Below are 18,050 nucleotides of genomic sequence, written 5' to 3' on the forward strand. Positions count from 1 at the left end.
TTAAAGTAATAGCCAGCAGCCAGTTGGCTTAGCTTAGCACAAAGATTGTAAACAATGGTGTAGGGGTAGTTGATGAGGTGGGTGTACCACAAGGTACTGAGAAGGAAGTGTGTATTCTTTCCTTTATATTCCAATAGGTTTTTGGCTGGTATACTGTCAACAACCAGTAAAAGAGGGGGATATACCCTGTATACCTGTGTATACCCTCTGCTCCATCACTGACCGTAAACAGGGAAACAGCAGTTTGTTTATTATGTTATGGAAAGGGATTGACTTTTGGCTCACCTGGTAGAATGTGTGCCCCATGTTGGCTGAGACCATATGGCGATCTGGGTTCAATTTCAACCTGTGGCCCTTTGCTTCGTGTCATCGCCCTTCTCTCTGCCTCCCACCCTGTCATTCTCAGGCTTTCCTATAATATTACTTTATGGAAAAACACAGTTACTTCAGTACACATTTGCGTGTACTTTGCTTGAGTGTTTCCATTTTCTACCTTTTAGTTTAGCAAGGTTGTACTCTCTACTTCATTGCATTTACTTGATAGAACTTTAGTTAAGCTACTTTGCGGATTCAGATGAATAATGCAAAATAAGATCAACAAATAAATTATGATTTAGCCTATCATTATAGATTAAAATTATCTTTATTGATCCCCAGGAGAAAATTCACAAGCTAATCGTCAAAGTAATTTGAATTAGAAACGCTTCTACCAGCTGCAACATTAAAGTGATGTACACATTAATGCATCATGCAACTTCCATGTCAAGGACAACATCAGTGATCTGGGGTCTCATTTAAGAAACAATGCATAGGATCCATACTAAAAATGTACGTACAGACAAAAGCCAAAAAACAGAGTGCGCCAAATAATGTTCAACAATTTCTACATTCAGGCTTCACCATCTGCATCATCAATTTCCCCTCTCCAAAATGTTCAGAAGCATGGGTGAAAGTTTCTCCCATCAAGTCTGTTTTTATAGATCACAACTTTGGTGTGGGAAGCAGCATATGCCTATTTCAGGCCTTGTTTTGTGCATATGCAATATTTATAAATGAGACCCCTGAAGAGTAATAAGTGACGGAAGCGCTGACATCTTCAAATAAAATGTCAATTAACACATTCTTCATTTTGTATTTTAATGATTTTCAACAATTGAATGCATATTTGTCAAAACCAACTTCTGAATGCTGTACAAAACAAAAATAACCAAAACAAAACATTTTGAAAGGAACAGAGTCAATTCAGTCTCATCAACTCAAAGCAATCATACACAGTAGGTCAAGTTCTACTAAACAGTGCAACAAGCTCTCTGGTTCTCCTTGAATTTACCTAACAAGGCAATTATGAAGTATATACAAATGCATAGAGATTGTATTCAAGCAATATATTTTATCACAAGAAGATGCATAGAGTATCCAGCATATAGCACAGGTCAGTGTCACCAAAAGATTTTTCATGCTTCCAGACAAGAGCAAATGCAAGTCAATAAATATGCTTGAACACCATTTAGAAAAGTAGGAAGAAAAGTATGACTTCCTTTTAGAATCATGTAGAAAAATAGTTGGACTTTCCTTACCAATGTTTAAAATAAATTGTTGGTTTTTGAAAATACACCAAGTGTAACACATGGGGGCAGAGTCAGATGTGACACAGAAACACACAAGTCTGTTGTTCCCTTGTTTTTTCTGTTTGTTTGTTTGTTTGTTCGTTTTTGTTTATTTTTTGACCATCTGATTAGACAAAACATCCCTTTGCCGAACTTTGTAGAAACAAAAATCATAAAATGCATTAATTGAACGGAAGCCAAGACCAGCCATTGTTTAGATTATTTTATCCCCTCATCTCTAGATCACAAATTGATTATTTCATATATCAGGAAAACAGAGATGTTTTCTCATGATAATCTGTTTCGGGCTACATCCATCCATCCTTCCATTTTCATCTGCTTATCCAGGGCCGGGTCACAGGAAGCTTTCCAGCTCCTCCTGGGGGACCCCAAGGCATTCCCAGGCCTGATGAAACATGTTATCCCTCCAGCATGTTCTGGGTCTGCCCAGGGCCTCCAATCAGTGGGACGTGCCTGGAACACCTCTAACAGGAGGCGCCCAGGACACATCCTGATCAGATGCCCAAACCACCTCAACTCACCCCTTTCGACACGAAGGAGCAGCGGCTCTACTGTGAGCTCCCTCTGGATGTCTGAGCTCCTTACCCTATCTCTAAGGCTGAGCCCAGCCACGCCATGGAGGATACTCATTCTGGCCGATGGTATCTGCGATCTCATTCTTTCAGTCACTACCCAGAGCTCATGACCATAGGTGAGGGTTGGGACATAGATGGACCAGTAAAATAAAAGCTTTGTCTTCTGGCTCAGCTCCCTCTTTAACACAACGGTTCGGCGCAGCGCCTACATCACTGCAGAAGCCGCACCAAACCGCAGATCAATCTCACGCTCAATTCTACCCTCACTCGTGAACAAGACCCCGAGATACTTGAAGTCCCTCATTTGAGACAGTAACTCTCTCCCAACCTGGAGGGGGCAATCCAGCAGAGAACCATGGCCTCAGATTTGGAGGTGCTTACTCTCATCATGACCGCTTCACACTTGGGTGCAAACTGCCCCAGTGCATGCTGGAGGTCATGGTGTGATGAAGCCAGCGGAACCACATCATCAACGAGCAGAGATACAATTCTGAGGTCCCCAAAACGGACCCCTTCCTCCCCCTGGCTGCACCTCAAGATCCTGTCCATGAATATCACAAACAAGATCGGTGACAAGGGACAACCCTGGCTACATCATTATTATTATTAATATATTATTAATTATTATTATTATATATCTAATATCATTAAGCACAGAAACAGACTCTAGATAAGAAGAGTAAAGTAGTAATAAAGTGATCTTGAGATAATGGATAAAATAAAACTGGCTTCGGTATGATTCGCATGACCAATACAAAACCAAAAAGTTTACAACCCATACTGAACGAACACACCATTGCTTTTAATGTCTGTGCAAAAATACACTCAGATAGAGCCATATTAATTAGGTGAAAATAAGACAGACAAAAACCAAATCATAATATTGATTCTGGTAAAAGGACAAAGTGTGTGCAGAGGGTAAAAATAAAAAATGGTAAACAACATGAGGAAAACATTGTCTACAAAGATGACACACCCTGCCCTCCATTAGTGCATTATAACTTGAGCAGCATAAAACCATGCACCAGCCCACAGAAGAAACAGCAGTCACGAATGTATATAGGAATCTCTGTGCCATTGTCGTGCATCTCTGTCTCTGTCTCTGTCTCTATCTCTGTCTCTGTCTCTATCTCTACCTCTGTCCCTATCCCTGTCTCTTTCCCTATCCTTGTGTCTTTCCCTATCTCTGTCCCTGTCCCTGTCCCTGTCTCTGCCATGGTAGTGGTGGTAGTTGTGATGATTGTGCGCAGGATAGTGATCCGTGTGGTGTGTCCGTTGTGGAATATGCTGGTGATGCCTGTGCTGCCGGTTGCGTTCATTGTGCTCCTGCTCATAGTCTGCCGCAACATGTGGCTGGCTGTTCCCACGGTGGTGATGTTGTTGGTGGTGGTGGTGGTGGTGATGGTGGTGGTTGCTGTTATGATGGTGGTGGTTATGGCCTCGGTGGTTATAGCGAGTCTCGTCCTCATCCTCCTCGACCACATCCTCCACCTCCTCCTCCCTCTCCTCAGGCGGGTGCCTGCGGGGAAGCCTCTGGCTGTAATCCCTGCTCGGCTGTACTTCCATGCCTCCGGATGTTTGGTTGTGCTGGGTGTGGCTGTGGTGCTCCATCCGACGGTGGTGGTGGTGGTGATGGTGATGGTGGTGGGTGTGCTGGGGTCTCTTTGGTTCAGTCCTCAGAAGTCGTTCTTCCTCCTCTCTTTGGCCCTCCTCAGCCCTCTGCTCCTGTGCCTGTACTGAAGGGGGCTCCAGGTCGAGATGGTTTTCCCGGGAACCCTTCCTCTTGGGGGCAGCTGTCTTCTTGTTTTTCTGCCCATCCTGGGACGAGAAAACATAACATAATGTCACATACATACACATAAAGGACACACAAATGTAGAAAACCTGCTCCAACACAAAAAACACTCTGCCCAAACTTATACATCTTCACCTTCACACTATTTGCATGCCCACGTGCACAAACACAGCTGCTGTCAGGGAGGCAGCTGGCTCTCAAGTGCCTAAACTGGCAATCACACCAGAGGCAATTTGAATATTTTTGGATTATAATTCTTTGTTTTATCATGGGACCTTGGGCCACTGAGTGCAATTTTGTGCAATTACGCACATAAAAACAGACACACTTGCTGCCTCAGGCTTCTCTGCATCTGCTCTACAGCTGCTTGAACTACTTTTTTTTATCTATTATTAAATAAATCGATCCAGTTTTAACTTTTGATTGGCTTTTTGATAACCTGATGAATCACTCTCTGTATAAAATGTCCAAAAATAATAATAATTGCATGTTTGTGATGCCAAGGTCACTCCAAGTTAAACTAGAATGAAAGAGAGCTTATGTAGAGATAAACACAAGTCAAAAACAAGTGCTTACAAAGGTAATGGAAAATGATCATTATCCAAGATGTATGTGTTATAATTTGATCAGAGATGTGGATTTTAATGATGTGGTGGATACTTTTTCACCGATAAAGCTGAGGAGAGAACACCAGTTAAGACAGTTTACACCGTAAGCACCATTACTGTTGCTTCAGTAGTGCAGAAGTCAAGCTCTGTGATCAGTGCTCTAGTGGTGAGTTTGACATGTATTTAGAGATTTTGCATTAACCTTCCTGTCGTGTTCGGGTCAAATCTGACCGATTTACAACTTAAAACACACACACACACACACACACACACACACACACACACACACACATGCACACGAACCACAAACTAGCCTAAAGACAAACTAAAAAACAATGTATAGGCTCATACAGAATTATCCCTCTCAATCATTATGGCCCACTAGAAGTGTGTGGCAGTGTGCGTTCTGCTGTGACTCTGCCTTTATTTGTTTATTAATTTATTATTAACATTATTGTTTAATTCATTTTCTTATTTTCACCTCGACAGTGCTCAAGTGAGGTCAGATACAGACCAGGTGCCAGCGTGTAAGAGCTCAATGTGATTTGAATGAGGAATATTTTAGCCTACTGGCAACTTACTTGCTAGCATAGCCGTCTAGTTAGCTTATATTCTAGTCTATCAGCAAGTTTACTCATCAGCATAGCCCTCCTAGTTAGCAAGCTAACTCCCTAACCTCGCAGGAGCATCCAAAAGAGGGGGAAAATGTGTTGATTGCAGGAATTGGCAACTGAAAATGCTACTGTACTCTTTGTTAGTGAGCAATATTCTCGCTTATCTTCTTAGCATAGCCAACCTAGTTAGCTAACTTGCTAACCCTGCAGTAGCTCACATGACTTTTGTCCAGTGTTTCAAAGGATTCTGTTCAATTCTACTAACTTCAATTTGGGAAAACTAGCTCAGCTCTGAAGAAGCTCAAAGAAATTTTTGAAAGAAGCCCAGGAGCAGCACACTGATGTTGTCAGAGGGCTCCGATTGGTTGATTGCAATGTTGGTACCGGAATGCGATGTGGGCTGTTGATCCAGGGGCATGTCCCATTTGGCAAAATCATGCCGTGGGACTGTAAGCAGTAGGCATATAGAGACGGTGCCAAAAAAAACCCCCAAATAATATAGCGAGGCAAAATGCCAAACAAGAGTGATGCTGGGTTGGATTTTACTTTCACTTTTGCCTGCAAGCATGTTTACAAATGGTAGTCCTGCATAGCACACCTTTAAGGAGCTTGGTCTGAGACCTTTTTCTATTCTGTATCAGTCAACACCACATAAAGAGGCTGATAAATAATAGTTGTGCTTTCAGTGACAGTTTCTGTTGAGTGAGGTTTTGCCTATATAAGCTGCAGGAATCTGACATCTAGCAACGAGTTTTTGCACTTATGTGAGACATCTGAAATGGAGTTTATCTAGTGTCTGGTGTATTTAGCGAACAGCAGGGATTTCATGCATGCTACGATTACAACTGCAAAGTCGGCCTCTTTGATCCTCAGCTGTGATACCCATTAATGCTCAGAGACACATCCATTCAGTAGAGTGCATTAGTTTGAGCCAGGTGTACCTAATAAACTGGCAACTGACTGTAGTTGATCTCTCACTACTTTAGAGATAGCTTTGCGTAGTATAGGCTAATTCTATTATTGCTACTCCCAATTATTTCTCATTGGGAATTCATGTGCCACGTTAGTGAGCTGGGGCTGACACAGACTTCAACATGTGGCGTGGTCAAAGGCAGCATACATACCTCTAAAAAGTAAATTTACTGGTTCTCTGTTAGTTGCTTTATTTCCAAATGCTAAAAATAAATCAAGCAATCATGACATTGTAGGGATACATTTCTGGCATCTTGGATTTTTTGTGAAAAATAAAAAAAAATTAAAAAAACATCTATATTCATCTGTTTTTTGAGACAATATATACACATTATTTCTAGCTTCTAAAGAGAAGGCTACTGTAACTCATCTCAATTACTGCGGTGAAAACTCAGCTACAGCAGAATAAAAGGGTATCTCACTCACCAGAGGTACACCTATCTCATTTCTTCATCTTTCCATGGGAGTAGGATGAGGAGAAATGAAATGGAAATGTTAGATGAATAAATGGAAAAGAATACAGATGCAGCACACTGCATCCTCTGTCTAGAAAAATTAGCATTCCTGCTGTGCTCATCATTTACTCTGCAAACCGGTTTTCCACATTCAGCACTGTCTGCACAGATGGGATGAGTGGGATGAGATGAGATGACAGCATGAAATTTTTGCAAATGATATTAGATCCTATAATATCACTGTTTATGAAGTTTTTCCCCATATATGTGTCTGGGTTTCATGTACCGGTATTGCTGAAGGACTGGTGGGCAGTGTGTTCCCAGCCAGCTGGGCTACCAGTGCGTTGGCAGGCTCCATCTCTGGTGGATGAGTGGCTCTCCAGTAAGACTCCAGATAATCAGCAACGTGCTCACAGGCATCAGTAAGCTGGTTCTCATCTAAGATGACGTCAAACATTTCCTACAGGAAAATGAAAATAAGGACAAGAACAAAGGAATGAGTGAGACAGTAAAGTATAATCTGTGACACCATTTATAACATGACAGAAGTGTGGGTGGCTTCAAAAATGTCATCTTTAAAAAAAGGGAAAAACATATCAACAGTGATATGAAATGACAACACTAATTCTGATATATGAATGAATAGTGTGGAAAAAAAGCCATGATTCTAAAAGTACTGAGGTCATGCATGTGCACCAAAAACAAAATCTCCAAATTTTTAATTTGGATTTTTTATAATCTGTTTATTCTGCTTATTTTCCAATAAGGATGTCCAAATGCTGTTAATAATTGTGGTGAAATTCAGTCTAAAAATACTGTATTCGGCCTATAATACCTATCATGTGTAAGTTTTGAAACTGTAAACATAGATTCCCATGAAGGTGCTAAACCCCACAAAGTCCCAGAAAAATAAATACTGAGGACATGACCTGCTGGCAATGGTAGCCACGGCTCTGCATAACAGTTACCAAAATATTTCAATTCATTCATTCGCTTCCTGTAACCGCTTATCATGTTGGGGGTGGCGGGGGGCTGGAGCCTATCCCAGCTGACATTGGGCGAGAGGCGGGGTACACCTTGAACAGGTCGCCAGACTATGGCAGGGCTGACACATAGATACAACCACTCACCCTCGCAGTCAAACTTACAGGCAATTTAGAGTCACCAATTAACCTGCATGTCTTTGGACTGTGGGAGGAAGCCGGAGTACCCAGAGAAAAACCCACACTGACACGGGGAGAACATGCAGACTCTGCATGCAGGTTCAAACCAGGAATCCTCTTACTGTGAGGCGACAATGCTAACCACTGCACCACTGTGTGGCCCCAAGGGAAAAAGTATTTCTAGTTCGTACAAAAATTAGTACTGTTTTCTTACAGTTTCTGGTCAGTTTTTACCAGTATAACAACTTCAAACAAACAAACTGTCAGATACATAGACAAAGCCAAATATATAATTCTGTGTAACAAAAATAGGCTATTTAACATTTTTCCTATATTTAACAATAGGCTATTTAACATTTTGACATTTTAACATTGCCTTCAGTCAGTGCTGAACAGTCAACTTCCACTGCATCAATTTCATACAGTGGCCACTAGATGGCACTCACTGGTGGGCATTGGGCAAGCTTGTCTGCTGCCACCAGCTGAACATTGAGATGCTTGGTCTGTGACTTTCCTCTCGTCTTGATCAGTCGCGTCAACACCTACACAACAGAAGTGAAGGGAGAGAAAGAGGAGAAAAAAGATGTAGAGAAAGACAGTGTTTTCAGTTTGTGCACCAAGAACACACAACAAAACTAAATCTTGAGATCTCAGACAATAGCTACAGTCAGATCTCTGTTCAATCAAAGTACAAAGTACGAAGGGAGTTTCCCCAGTATGTCTTTATAAATTAACAAATACCAATGAGTGAGCCTACGAAAGGCCAAAGAAGGCCAACCAGCTCTGGAATAAAGCGTACAGTGATGAGTGAGGGCTTTACAGTTTGTAACCAAACTCAGTGCACTATGAAGCCTACCTTTGGTGAGGAGATCTTGACATAGACAAGGATTGGCGCCAGGGAGGTCTTGGACACCTGGAGAGGGTGGTTGATTGTGTCTGCATCTAGAACCACCAGCTGCAGGCTGCGGGCAAGCTCAAAGATTCGCTCCACCTCCCCCTGGATCTGGGCTGCACAAGCAAATAGAGAAAACATGATTTTGACACCGTAGATCCAGGAAATCCATCAGTTGTGCATATTTCATTGCCTTGTTAACATTTAACTCCTGAGCTTACAGTAGATTGTTTTAAGTTTATTATTAGAAAAACTTACATTATTCCACTGTAAGTAATTTTGAAAGATTTCATATGTATTTTCATTGCAAGAGCTGGTATGTGAGAATCCTTTTTTAGTTAATCAAGATGCAGAAATGAGAATACAATCTTTGAAAGTTAGACCCACCAAACCAGCGGTAAGGTCAAAAATGAATTATCAGATTATCAGGATCAGGATCTCATCACAAAGTCCATTTATTGTAGTGGCTGTTGTGAAACTTTTGATCAAATCCCACAATCTTCCTCAGCGGTGGAAGCGAATATGGGAGAGGAAGATCATGTGATCCAATCAAAAGCACTAGAACTACCATTAAATTGACCTTTTGTTTCTGTCAACAAATTTGTATGCGTGTATGGTTTTAAAACAATGGAACAACCCTGTTTCTGCATCTCAGTTCAACACCCACTCAAAAAAAAACAACAACATCAAATTGTTATTTTTAATGTAGAAAACAAGACAAGTAAAAAAGTACAGACTTGTGAGCAACTCACATGACAACTCATAAAACCCTTCCACAGATTAAAAGCTGTAAATGTGACCAATGACAAAACACTGTCTACTGAATGAGACTATGTCAACACAAGAAGCGATGTATTTTTATTTTCCTGGGTAACTAATTCATTACCAGGATGTGTTGCACTCATGGGAGGAGTAATTTAAAGATTGGCCACCAGGGGGAGAGCAGGAAAGCAGGGCATGGAGGAGGCAGTGGCTGTTTTTATTCAAAGTTAAAGCACTTACAAATATTCTACTATACCATGAATTACATCTTATACAACAGTTGACCCAATGAAGCAAATAAACAGGTAAGAAAACACCTGCTTGTGCTGGTGCCTGTGTATATTTACACACTGAACAGTGTCAGAGCAGTGGCTATTGATGCTGATGAGGTAATGAAAGGGAGGTGAAACATTCAAACAGACACAGACTACCAGTGCATTCAGTCATACATACCGGCAGCATCTGGGATGAGAGAGCAATGAGGAAGACAAGAGTAGAGAAAACCAAGTAAATCTTATCCACCTTATCTTCTTGATACCTATCCTTTCTCTTTGTAACCAAGGGTGAATTTAACCTCGCCTACTGCAGTGTCCAGTAAACAGTAAATGTACTGCCATATAATAACCTACTAATGTCTCAGATGTCAACCTGTTTTTCTGTCATATGCTTAGATGAATAATTCTTTTTATTTCATTTCTTGTAGGAGTTAGATTTAAGTTCCAGTGTGCAGGATTTGGGGACATATTTCGGAAAATATGCAATATAATATTTTGATTTTTATTAGTGTTTAATCACCTGAAACTAAGAATTGTTGTGTTTGTGTTACTTTAGAATGAGCTGTTTATATCTTCATATGGAGCGGGTCCTCTTCCACACAGTCCACCATGTCGTTTGTACAGTAGCCCTGAATGGACAAATCAAACAGTGGCTCTAGATTCACGTTTTCATGTTTGCTACTGTAGTAGTTGCACAAGCTTGGCACACGGGAGAAGTTTCAGTTGGTTGCAATCTGCAACCTCACTGCTGGACGCCACTAAATCCTACACACTAGATCTTTGAAAGATCAATGCCATCTTTGTATCTGTAAGCTAATCATGAAGCTACAGCCAACAGCCGATAACCTTAGCTTTGCTTAAAGACCGGAAACAAGGGGAAGCAGGAAGGGTGCATTAAACAAAGATATAGCACGTTCATTGGTGAACTTTCGAGGTGCTGGTAGGCTGCTTTTTAAAACCTTTTTTACAGAGCCAGGCTAGCTGTTTCCCCGTTTCCAGTGTTTGTGCTAAGCTAAGCTAATCGGCTAGCTTCATATTTAACACACAAACATGGAAGTGGTATCAGTTTGCTCATCTCACTCTTGGCAAAAAAAAAAGCAAACATGCTTATCTGCTAAGATGTTGAACTACTCCTTTTACTACCTTTGTTGTGGTGCATACAGTGATCTCTAATTATCATCCCATTGAATAAAATATCATCTATGCAGCTTCAAAATAAAAAAACTTCAGAAAACAAAGTGCACAGTGCTTTGTGAGATTAGAAAACGTAAAGTCGGACACATTAATTTCAGACCTGGGTCAGATAGTATCAGTTGCTGTGTTTTAACCTAATTAGGGTTTGCCACAAGGGACAGCACAACAAGTGCCAGAAAGCTAAGACAATTACAAGAAGTTATTTTAGAAGAGATTTTAGTGTACTTTTCTGTTACTGATACTATCTGATTTGTCCTGATGAGGTAAACCCTAACTGTCTTGCTTTCCAAACAGATAAAGTGGTGCCAAAGATCATTTGCCATGACTACTGGCTCTAGGTTGGGAGGATAAAGCTGTGTACCTAAATTGGAGCGTGTGTTTGACCGGTCCATTAAGGCCTTTTTGCCAGGGTTGTTGAGGATGGACCGTTTAGCCAGAGAGATGTCTGCTGTGACCCGTGTAATGGTAATTCTGGAGAGGAGACAAAGAAACAGGGATTGTTACACAGTTGTGATTTTCATTATGTTTTACATCCACATTAAAGGTGTGACACTGAAGAATTAAATCTGAACTTACCTGCCTTCAAATCGATGTTTTAAAAAGTCAAATAGTGCTTTTTGCATCATATCTGTAACCTGGAATTACACAAGAAACATGGATTTTAAATAACCCCTCCTCTATTCAAGCTCAACCCAAAATACAGACATTTATTTGAAATACTAGATTAGGTGTCTCAGCTTTACAGCATCATAGGCCCTTGACAGGTCAAAGGGAACTCAATGAGAGGTAAGATTAAAGAGTGTGTGAGGAAGTCTCACCTCTAAGCCCTTCAGTGATGGTCCCATTAGAACCACAGGACGCATTGTAGGCACTACATCATACATAGCCACCTGCTCCCCCTGTAGCCACAAAAAACACAAGTTTAATTCAGTGTAGACTGAAATAAAATGTTTGTTCACAGTAACTTCTTGGTAGAATATTTCCGTGCCACGCATATAAAATTAACAGTGCTGAGGAAACGCTGCATCAATTGGTTCATTTTTAGCCGCCTAAAAAATCAGTATCAGTTTAACTGTATGCTATATGTAGAACATTTTCAAAGCTTAACTTTGCCGTCAGACAGTTCTTTCTGACGGGGATCCAAAGCTGTTATCTCAAAGCCACCAGACTCCACTGACAAAACCAGTCATTTTAGAAAATGGGAGTTGCTGGCCTACCACTGCCTCAATCAGTTAGTGTGTAAGGTAAAGCAGTGAAAGTATTCCAACTATAGTGTACACTTAAATTGATACTGATGTTTTTAATGTGGGTCTTTTCAGCTAAATATATTTTGCTATAGCCCCTGTCCACAGCAGTACACTGGCTTCCATGCTGGTAGATTTGGATAATCAAAGACGTTAGCAAAGCAAAACAGTATATGAAATGAGCACAGCAGAAACATCACTGGTTGGACCAAAATTATCTTTAAATGTTAGTTACAGATGAAAATGGCAACACAAATAAACAAGTTTGACGTTTCCCAATCAATTGCCAGTTGTCTACCCCTGAGTGACTGTTGTTGCAATACATTCTCGCTCCGACCTTGTCACATATCAATGTTTGGTCATGGACCTTCCACGTCCAGATACAACGTGAAAGGTGAAAGATGTGTTTTTTGTTGACATTCTGGGACGCTGTGTCAAGTTTTGCCTGTTACTGTACATGCATTGTCTTCTTTCAAAATACACTTTCACAGGAAATTTACCATTTACATACAGTCTCTTTCAAAATAAAAGCACTACATCGGTACAACAACGTGAATTGACATTTTTATTCCTCCCACAACTAAGGCACATGGTTAGGTTTAGGACAAAAAGAACAGGGTTTGGACTTTATAATCTTGCGGGACGTGAACACCACTCTCCCAGCTGAAAGTCGGTGTTTGTTGGACCCATCCACCACCAATCCCACCAAATCCCACCCACCCTATTCAGAATTTTGCCGCCTTATCTTTCGTTCTTGTCTCGCTACGTTTCCCGCCGCCGCCGCATAGAGCAGTTAAACTATAACACAGCGACTGGCCACGTATCATGCCAATTAGAGGACAGCTTTTTTCGTCAGTGTCTGATGCTGCAAGTCACTGACCAAGCGCCGGATTTGGCCGACTTCAGAGTGAGACTGGGTTAGTTGTTGTTAGCGTGATGTCATGTTGATTTGGTCTATATGAGATGCTGCTGATGCAACATGCTGCTTGCAGTGCAAACATAGAGTGTCGGAGTGTTTCTTTTCCTATGATTTGACAAATTTCCTTATATTTTAAAAAGGTCTGAGGAAAATACTTCTGTGTGTTGCAAGGAGGACTGTCTGTAGGATGAGAAACAATAATTTAAAAGAGATGTCAACAGAACAAACGTTGGGTCACTTACCGGTTTCTTTTTCACCTGCTGATTGGCTATGTAGGGGGATAAGAGAGAGAGGTATCTAGTGTTAACTCACCAATCACCAAAACACAACAAAAAATGTTTTTCACACAATTTAATAAACACACTGACCTTGTGATGGAGGAGTATATTTCTTTGAGTTCATATCTTGAGCTACTTGAGCCGCTGCTTTGCTGAAATGCGAGAGAGAAAAGTCCTGAATTAGCTCAGATCATGGTGAAAATAGAGCACGATATGTATCTATGCAATAAAATAATGTGTGCCCACAGACTGTACAGTATATCTACTTATATAAGACACAGCCATATAAAGCTTAGAGGGTAAATCCCTTGAAGTGATTCAGCACACACAGTTGCCACCGAAGCCAAATTCCTAAGATCCTCTAGATGAGTTTCTTTCAGTCTAACTGGGTCAAGTCAAAATCTTTCAGTCTGTAGTGGATCTTCCTGCCTGCCAGGCTGATTAGAGTAAAAACAACCTACTGACTGAACAAAAGGGAAACAAATGGAAACCAATGGCTGTCTAAAAGCAATGGGAAATACTTTTTTTTTATCTTAAAGTAATAGCTTTAGAAAATCATCAGCAGCTATATATGTGTGTGTGTGTGTGTGTGTGTGTGTGTGTGTGTGTGTGTGTGTGTTTGAAATTTGCAGTAAATCACTGGTATGATCTGATTATATCTCATTAAATCCTGTGTTAAACTGGATGTTTTTTGTTAACTTGCTGATGAGGGGGGATTCTCTGTTGATTGTGCTTGACCTCCCTTCTAGTGTTCTGCTTTAATATTTTCCTTTTCATATTTTTATCTTTCAAGTCTCGATTACCAGCTGAGCCCCCCACCCCCCCGAAAAGCTGCAGGATCACTTTGTGTCGGTTGGATTGTAATATTTGATTAATTAAAAACTTGCTCTGGAATATGTTCCATGGAAATGATAAGAGTCTAAGGATAGAGGGTGTTATATGCTGCACAGATTGTAAAGCCTCTTGAGGCTAATTGATTTTTGGCTATGTGGATAAAACTGACTTGACTTGGACTTAAACTCAACCATGAGACCCCAATCACAATCAGGTGCGTAGCTGAAAACGCATTGTTCCTATGGTACAGCATGCTTTGCATACACTCTTCTCTTGCGCCTGACATTGTATTTTTCTAGTGGTTTTTACAGTGTAATCGACCTGGTATAAACTCTTATTGTGTAATATATGGTGTGCGTGATCCTGATGTGACTTCCGCGAAATGATCTGGCATGATTCTGGTCAAATTTGGCTATGTGAGGAGAAGCAATTGTTCTCGGAGCTGGTTGTCTGAATAACAATAACAGGAGAGCAGTCGCTTAAGTGACAGGAAACACCTTTTAATGTGTATTGGAAAGCTGTGGGTGTGTCAACTGATACTGCTTGTTTGTCATACACTATGAACTGTCATGATGTACTAATTCTTTGGGTTTCTTGCAGGTAAACCCTCAAATGTTTAATCCTATGTGTTTTGAGTCTCTTTATTCTACAAGCCAATGTCAATGTCACACTTGGCCGAGGCAGCCAGTTAAACCAACCAACTGGTCGGATTCACTACTGTTTTGACGCCGGTAGATGTGCTAAAATTAGAGGAACAATGGTAAATGCAGACAATAAGCGGATATTGGCAGTATCTAATTACAAAAAAGGTCACCCCTATTATACAAATACTAATTGGCAAACGCATGCATGGAGTTGAGTTGCGTGAGCAACCAGGTGAATAACTCCAGTGAGTATGATGCCATTTACTATGCCGATAAATAGGCTAGCTAGGTGGGTAGCTGTTAGACTGTGAGAGAACTACTTGGTATGTGAAAGGGAAGGGGGGGAATTCATATCTTGTGTCGTGATAGTTTCATGTCGGCTGCTGTCTTTGAGAGAGAGAGAGAGAGAGAGAGAGAGAGAGAGACCACATGTAAGGGGGGCATGGGGGAGATCACAGGAGATTACTTTGTGTGTGTTTTTCTGTTAATCACATTTGATTCCCCAGTTATACATGCAGCCCCGCTCCACAAGGGCACCACACTTGTTATACCTGACATGCTTTGCCAACACATTTTTAAAGCGCTTGCACCCCTAATGACACATCCCAGTGTGATCAGGGCCTAACTGTGTGAATTGTGTTAGTTGGGTACTCTCGTACACTAATGCATAGAGAGAAGAAGAAAAGGGGCTCAACTGGAGCCCTCAGCACATTTTTGACACAGTGCAGCCTTGTGGTTTCAACCAGCCATACTTGCTATGCTTTTATGTATAAAACAACTCCTGGTGCAGGGGCGATTGCTCTGAGACAACAAAGGAGGCTGCACTTCCCCAAAATTTCCCCAGTTTCCCTGAAAGCTCATTTTCACTATTTGTACAGTACAGTTCAGGTGTTTCAACCCATCTGAAAATCTTTGAGGTGTGTTTTGCTCTGGTTCTATGGCATGAGTGTGGTTGAAAAATGGCTTCAATTAAATGTTCCTTTTATAAGTTACTGCCTCGCTGCAATATGGCAAATTTTATGATGTAAACTTAAAGTGAGCGTCCCCCGTTTGAAAGACCAGCAGCTGCCACTGTCCTGGTGTGACCCTTTCCCGTGGATACCACCTCTCTGGTCAAAATGTAGTTTGACTAATCTGTGGATGTTTTCAAAGAGCATCAACTGAATGCTTAAAATGTCATATAATCCATGTTTTTGTTTGTATGTGTGCTGGACCAATAAAGATTATTATTAGGATTACAAGATAAGTCAGCACAATGCAGCATGGGCTTGTGAGCTGGTTTGTGACCCTGTTGTATTGAAGCTTGTGGAAAAGAGAAACGTGTTGTACATACTTGGCTAAGGCCTTGGCAGCTTTCCTCGCCTGGACTTCTCTTCTGATGAGAATGGTTTCCAGATTGACTGGACTGGGGATGAAGCCCACCACACCATCCTCCTTCACTGGCCGGCCGATCCACCACTCATTGTTAAACTTCTGCGAATAAAAAATAAAAAAAAAAAAACACGTAAATTTAAGGCTTCATTCACTCTTCATTGACTCTTTGGTGGTACTTTGGTGATGTCAACATCTGCATGTTGTGTCATTGTTGCTTCCCTGTAAGCTATCTGGATGTGACTCATAAATGTGTATGTGTGTGTCTCTACTTGAGCATGCTACACAGTGAGGACCACAAAATCTATTTTAGCAACAGAGTGAGGACAGTTTGCAAGGTGAGGACATTTTGGCTGGTCCTCACTTTTTCAAATGCCTGTTTGAGGGTTAAAACTTGGTTTTAGGGTTCAGGCTAGAATTAGGTTTAAATTTAGCTTAGGGTAAGGGTTAGGCATTAAGTTGTGATGGTTAAGGTTAGGTCTAGGGAATGCATTATGTCAATAAGGGTCCTCACAAAGACAGTAGTACAAGAATGTGTGTGTGTGTGAGTTGCAAACCTCTTTGACATGGAGGAAGTCTCTGGCCTCAAAGGTGACAGCCTGGCCCGGTACGGGAACGTTGTCGTCGTCTGCTGGGGTGTAGGAGAAGTTGCAACGTACTGCGAATGCCACAGGTTTGTACTGGGGACACAAGACAGGTGTTGACTTATTACTAACAGATGTCAGAGTCATCTAAAATCCCTTCATTTCACCCACAAACGGAGTTTCACACAAACAAATTCATATTTGCCTTTATTTTAATTGATAACACACAACTACACAATGTTTCTCACAAACAGGAACAACTAATTGGAGAACTGGAACTAATGTGAAATGAGGCCATTTCCACACAGAAATACAGCACGATAAACACTTCAATCTGCAGAAATGTGCTTTTGAAGTGTAGGTAGGATTGTAAACAAGAGGACACAATAAAGTGTTTGTATATTTGGGTCTAGTTCAGTTTGTACAAACCTGCAGATATTCCTTTTTTCACATAATGATACCAACATGATTACACAGTGAGGATAAAATTATGGTGTTTATGCCTGGAAGCATATGTGCTTCTATGCATGCTGTGCATACACTGCGTGTGTGGCATGTATTGCATGTGGGCTCTCAAAAAGTACATGTACTTTTATTTAGCATTGTGCTTTCCCTCGTTCCAAAACAGCTCTGCAGGTTACTATTAACAGCTTGTAAACTGTAGCATTTGATCTTACGGCACTGGTTTAGGGGAGATTAATAAATAATGCAAAACTGTTTAAGCAGGATGTGTTTGGAAAAGATAGCAAAGTAGACTTGCACATATACAGAGCCCAGCTGGTATCATAAAGAGAAAAAAAAATTGTACAGAAATGAATAAATTGTGCCCTGAAAGTAGTTTGCACCCACAATTACAAATTTGTGTTCTGAAATTATTCATTTGTGCACACAAAGTAACACAGTAAGGCATAAACAATATAATCAACACTCCTCAGAGGGATATTAGAGATAACACAACATTGCTAACCAAGCAAATTCAGGTATTGCGACATATCTAAACTTCCAAAATCACTACAAAACCGCACTAAATCCCAGCAGCACCTTTAGATTATGTTGCCTATGGCCTGACAATATAATCAAGTTACTGAAATAGAAGACACGGTATGAACTGAAGTTACAGGTTGTTGGGGCTACTCCAGTCGGTTAAGAGCACCCATTGTTCAGAAGTGAGCTGATCAGATTTCAGCAGTCCAAGTGGATCAAAGTTTGAAAATGGATTGTTCAAAAGAAATAAAAAGATTCT

The 18,050-nt window shown here is 40.9% G+C and overlaps 1 protein-coding gene across 2 annotated transcripts in view; it reads right to left on the reverse strand.

Moving 5' to 3' along the window:
- Positions 1 to 657: 657 nt before the first annotated feature.
- The window catches only part of cacnb2b (calcium channel, voltage-dependent, beta 2b), a 63,037-nt gene continuing 45,644 nt past the window's right edge, over positions 658 to 18,050 (reverse strand). For both annotated transcript variants that reach the window (XM_049598633.1, XM_049598634.1), the window contains exons 3-13: positions 16,781 to 16,903; positions 16,186 to 16,325; positions 13,465 to 13,526; positions 13,339 to 13,364; positions 11,752 to 11,832; positions 11,510 to 11,568; positions 11,295 to 11,404; positions 8,667 to 8,818; positions 8,257 to 8,352; positions 6,934 to 7,107; positions 658 to 4,021 (exon numbers count right to left, since the gene is read on the reverse strand). In XM_049598633.1, the coding sequence (XP_049454590.1) occupies positions 3,251 to 4,021; positions 6,934 to 7,107; positions 8,257 to 8,352; positions 8,667 to 8,818; positions 11,295 to 11,404; positions 11,510 to 11,568; positions 11,752 to 11,832; positions 13,339 to 13,364; positions 13,465 to 13,526; positions 16,186 to 16,325; positions 16,781 to 16,903 (1,794 nt within the window). In that variant the 3' untranslated portion in view covers positions 658 to 3,250. The remainder of the gene's footprint in view (positions 4,022 to 6,933; positions 7,108 to 8,256; positions 8,353 to 8,666; positions 8,819 to 11,294; positions 11,405 to 11,509; positions 11,569 to 11,751; positions 11,833 to 13,338; positions 13,365 to 13,464; positions 13,527 to 16,185; positions 16,326 to 16,780; positions 16,904 to 18,050) is intronic.

This window comes from Epinephelus fuscoguttatus, linkage group LG15 (assembly GCF_011397635.1).
Source record: "Epinephelus fuscoguttatus linkage group LG15, E.fuscoguttatus.final_Chr_v1".
Lineage (NCBI taxonomy): Eukaryota > Metazoa > Chordata > Actinopteri > Perciformes > Serranidae > Epinephelus > Epinephelus fuscoguttatus.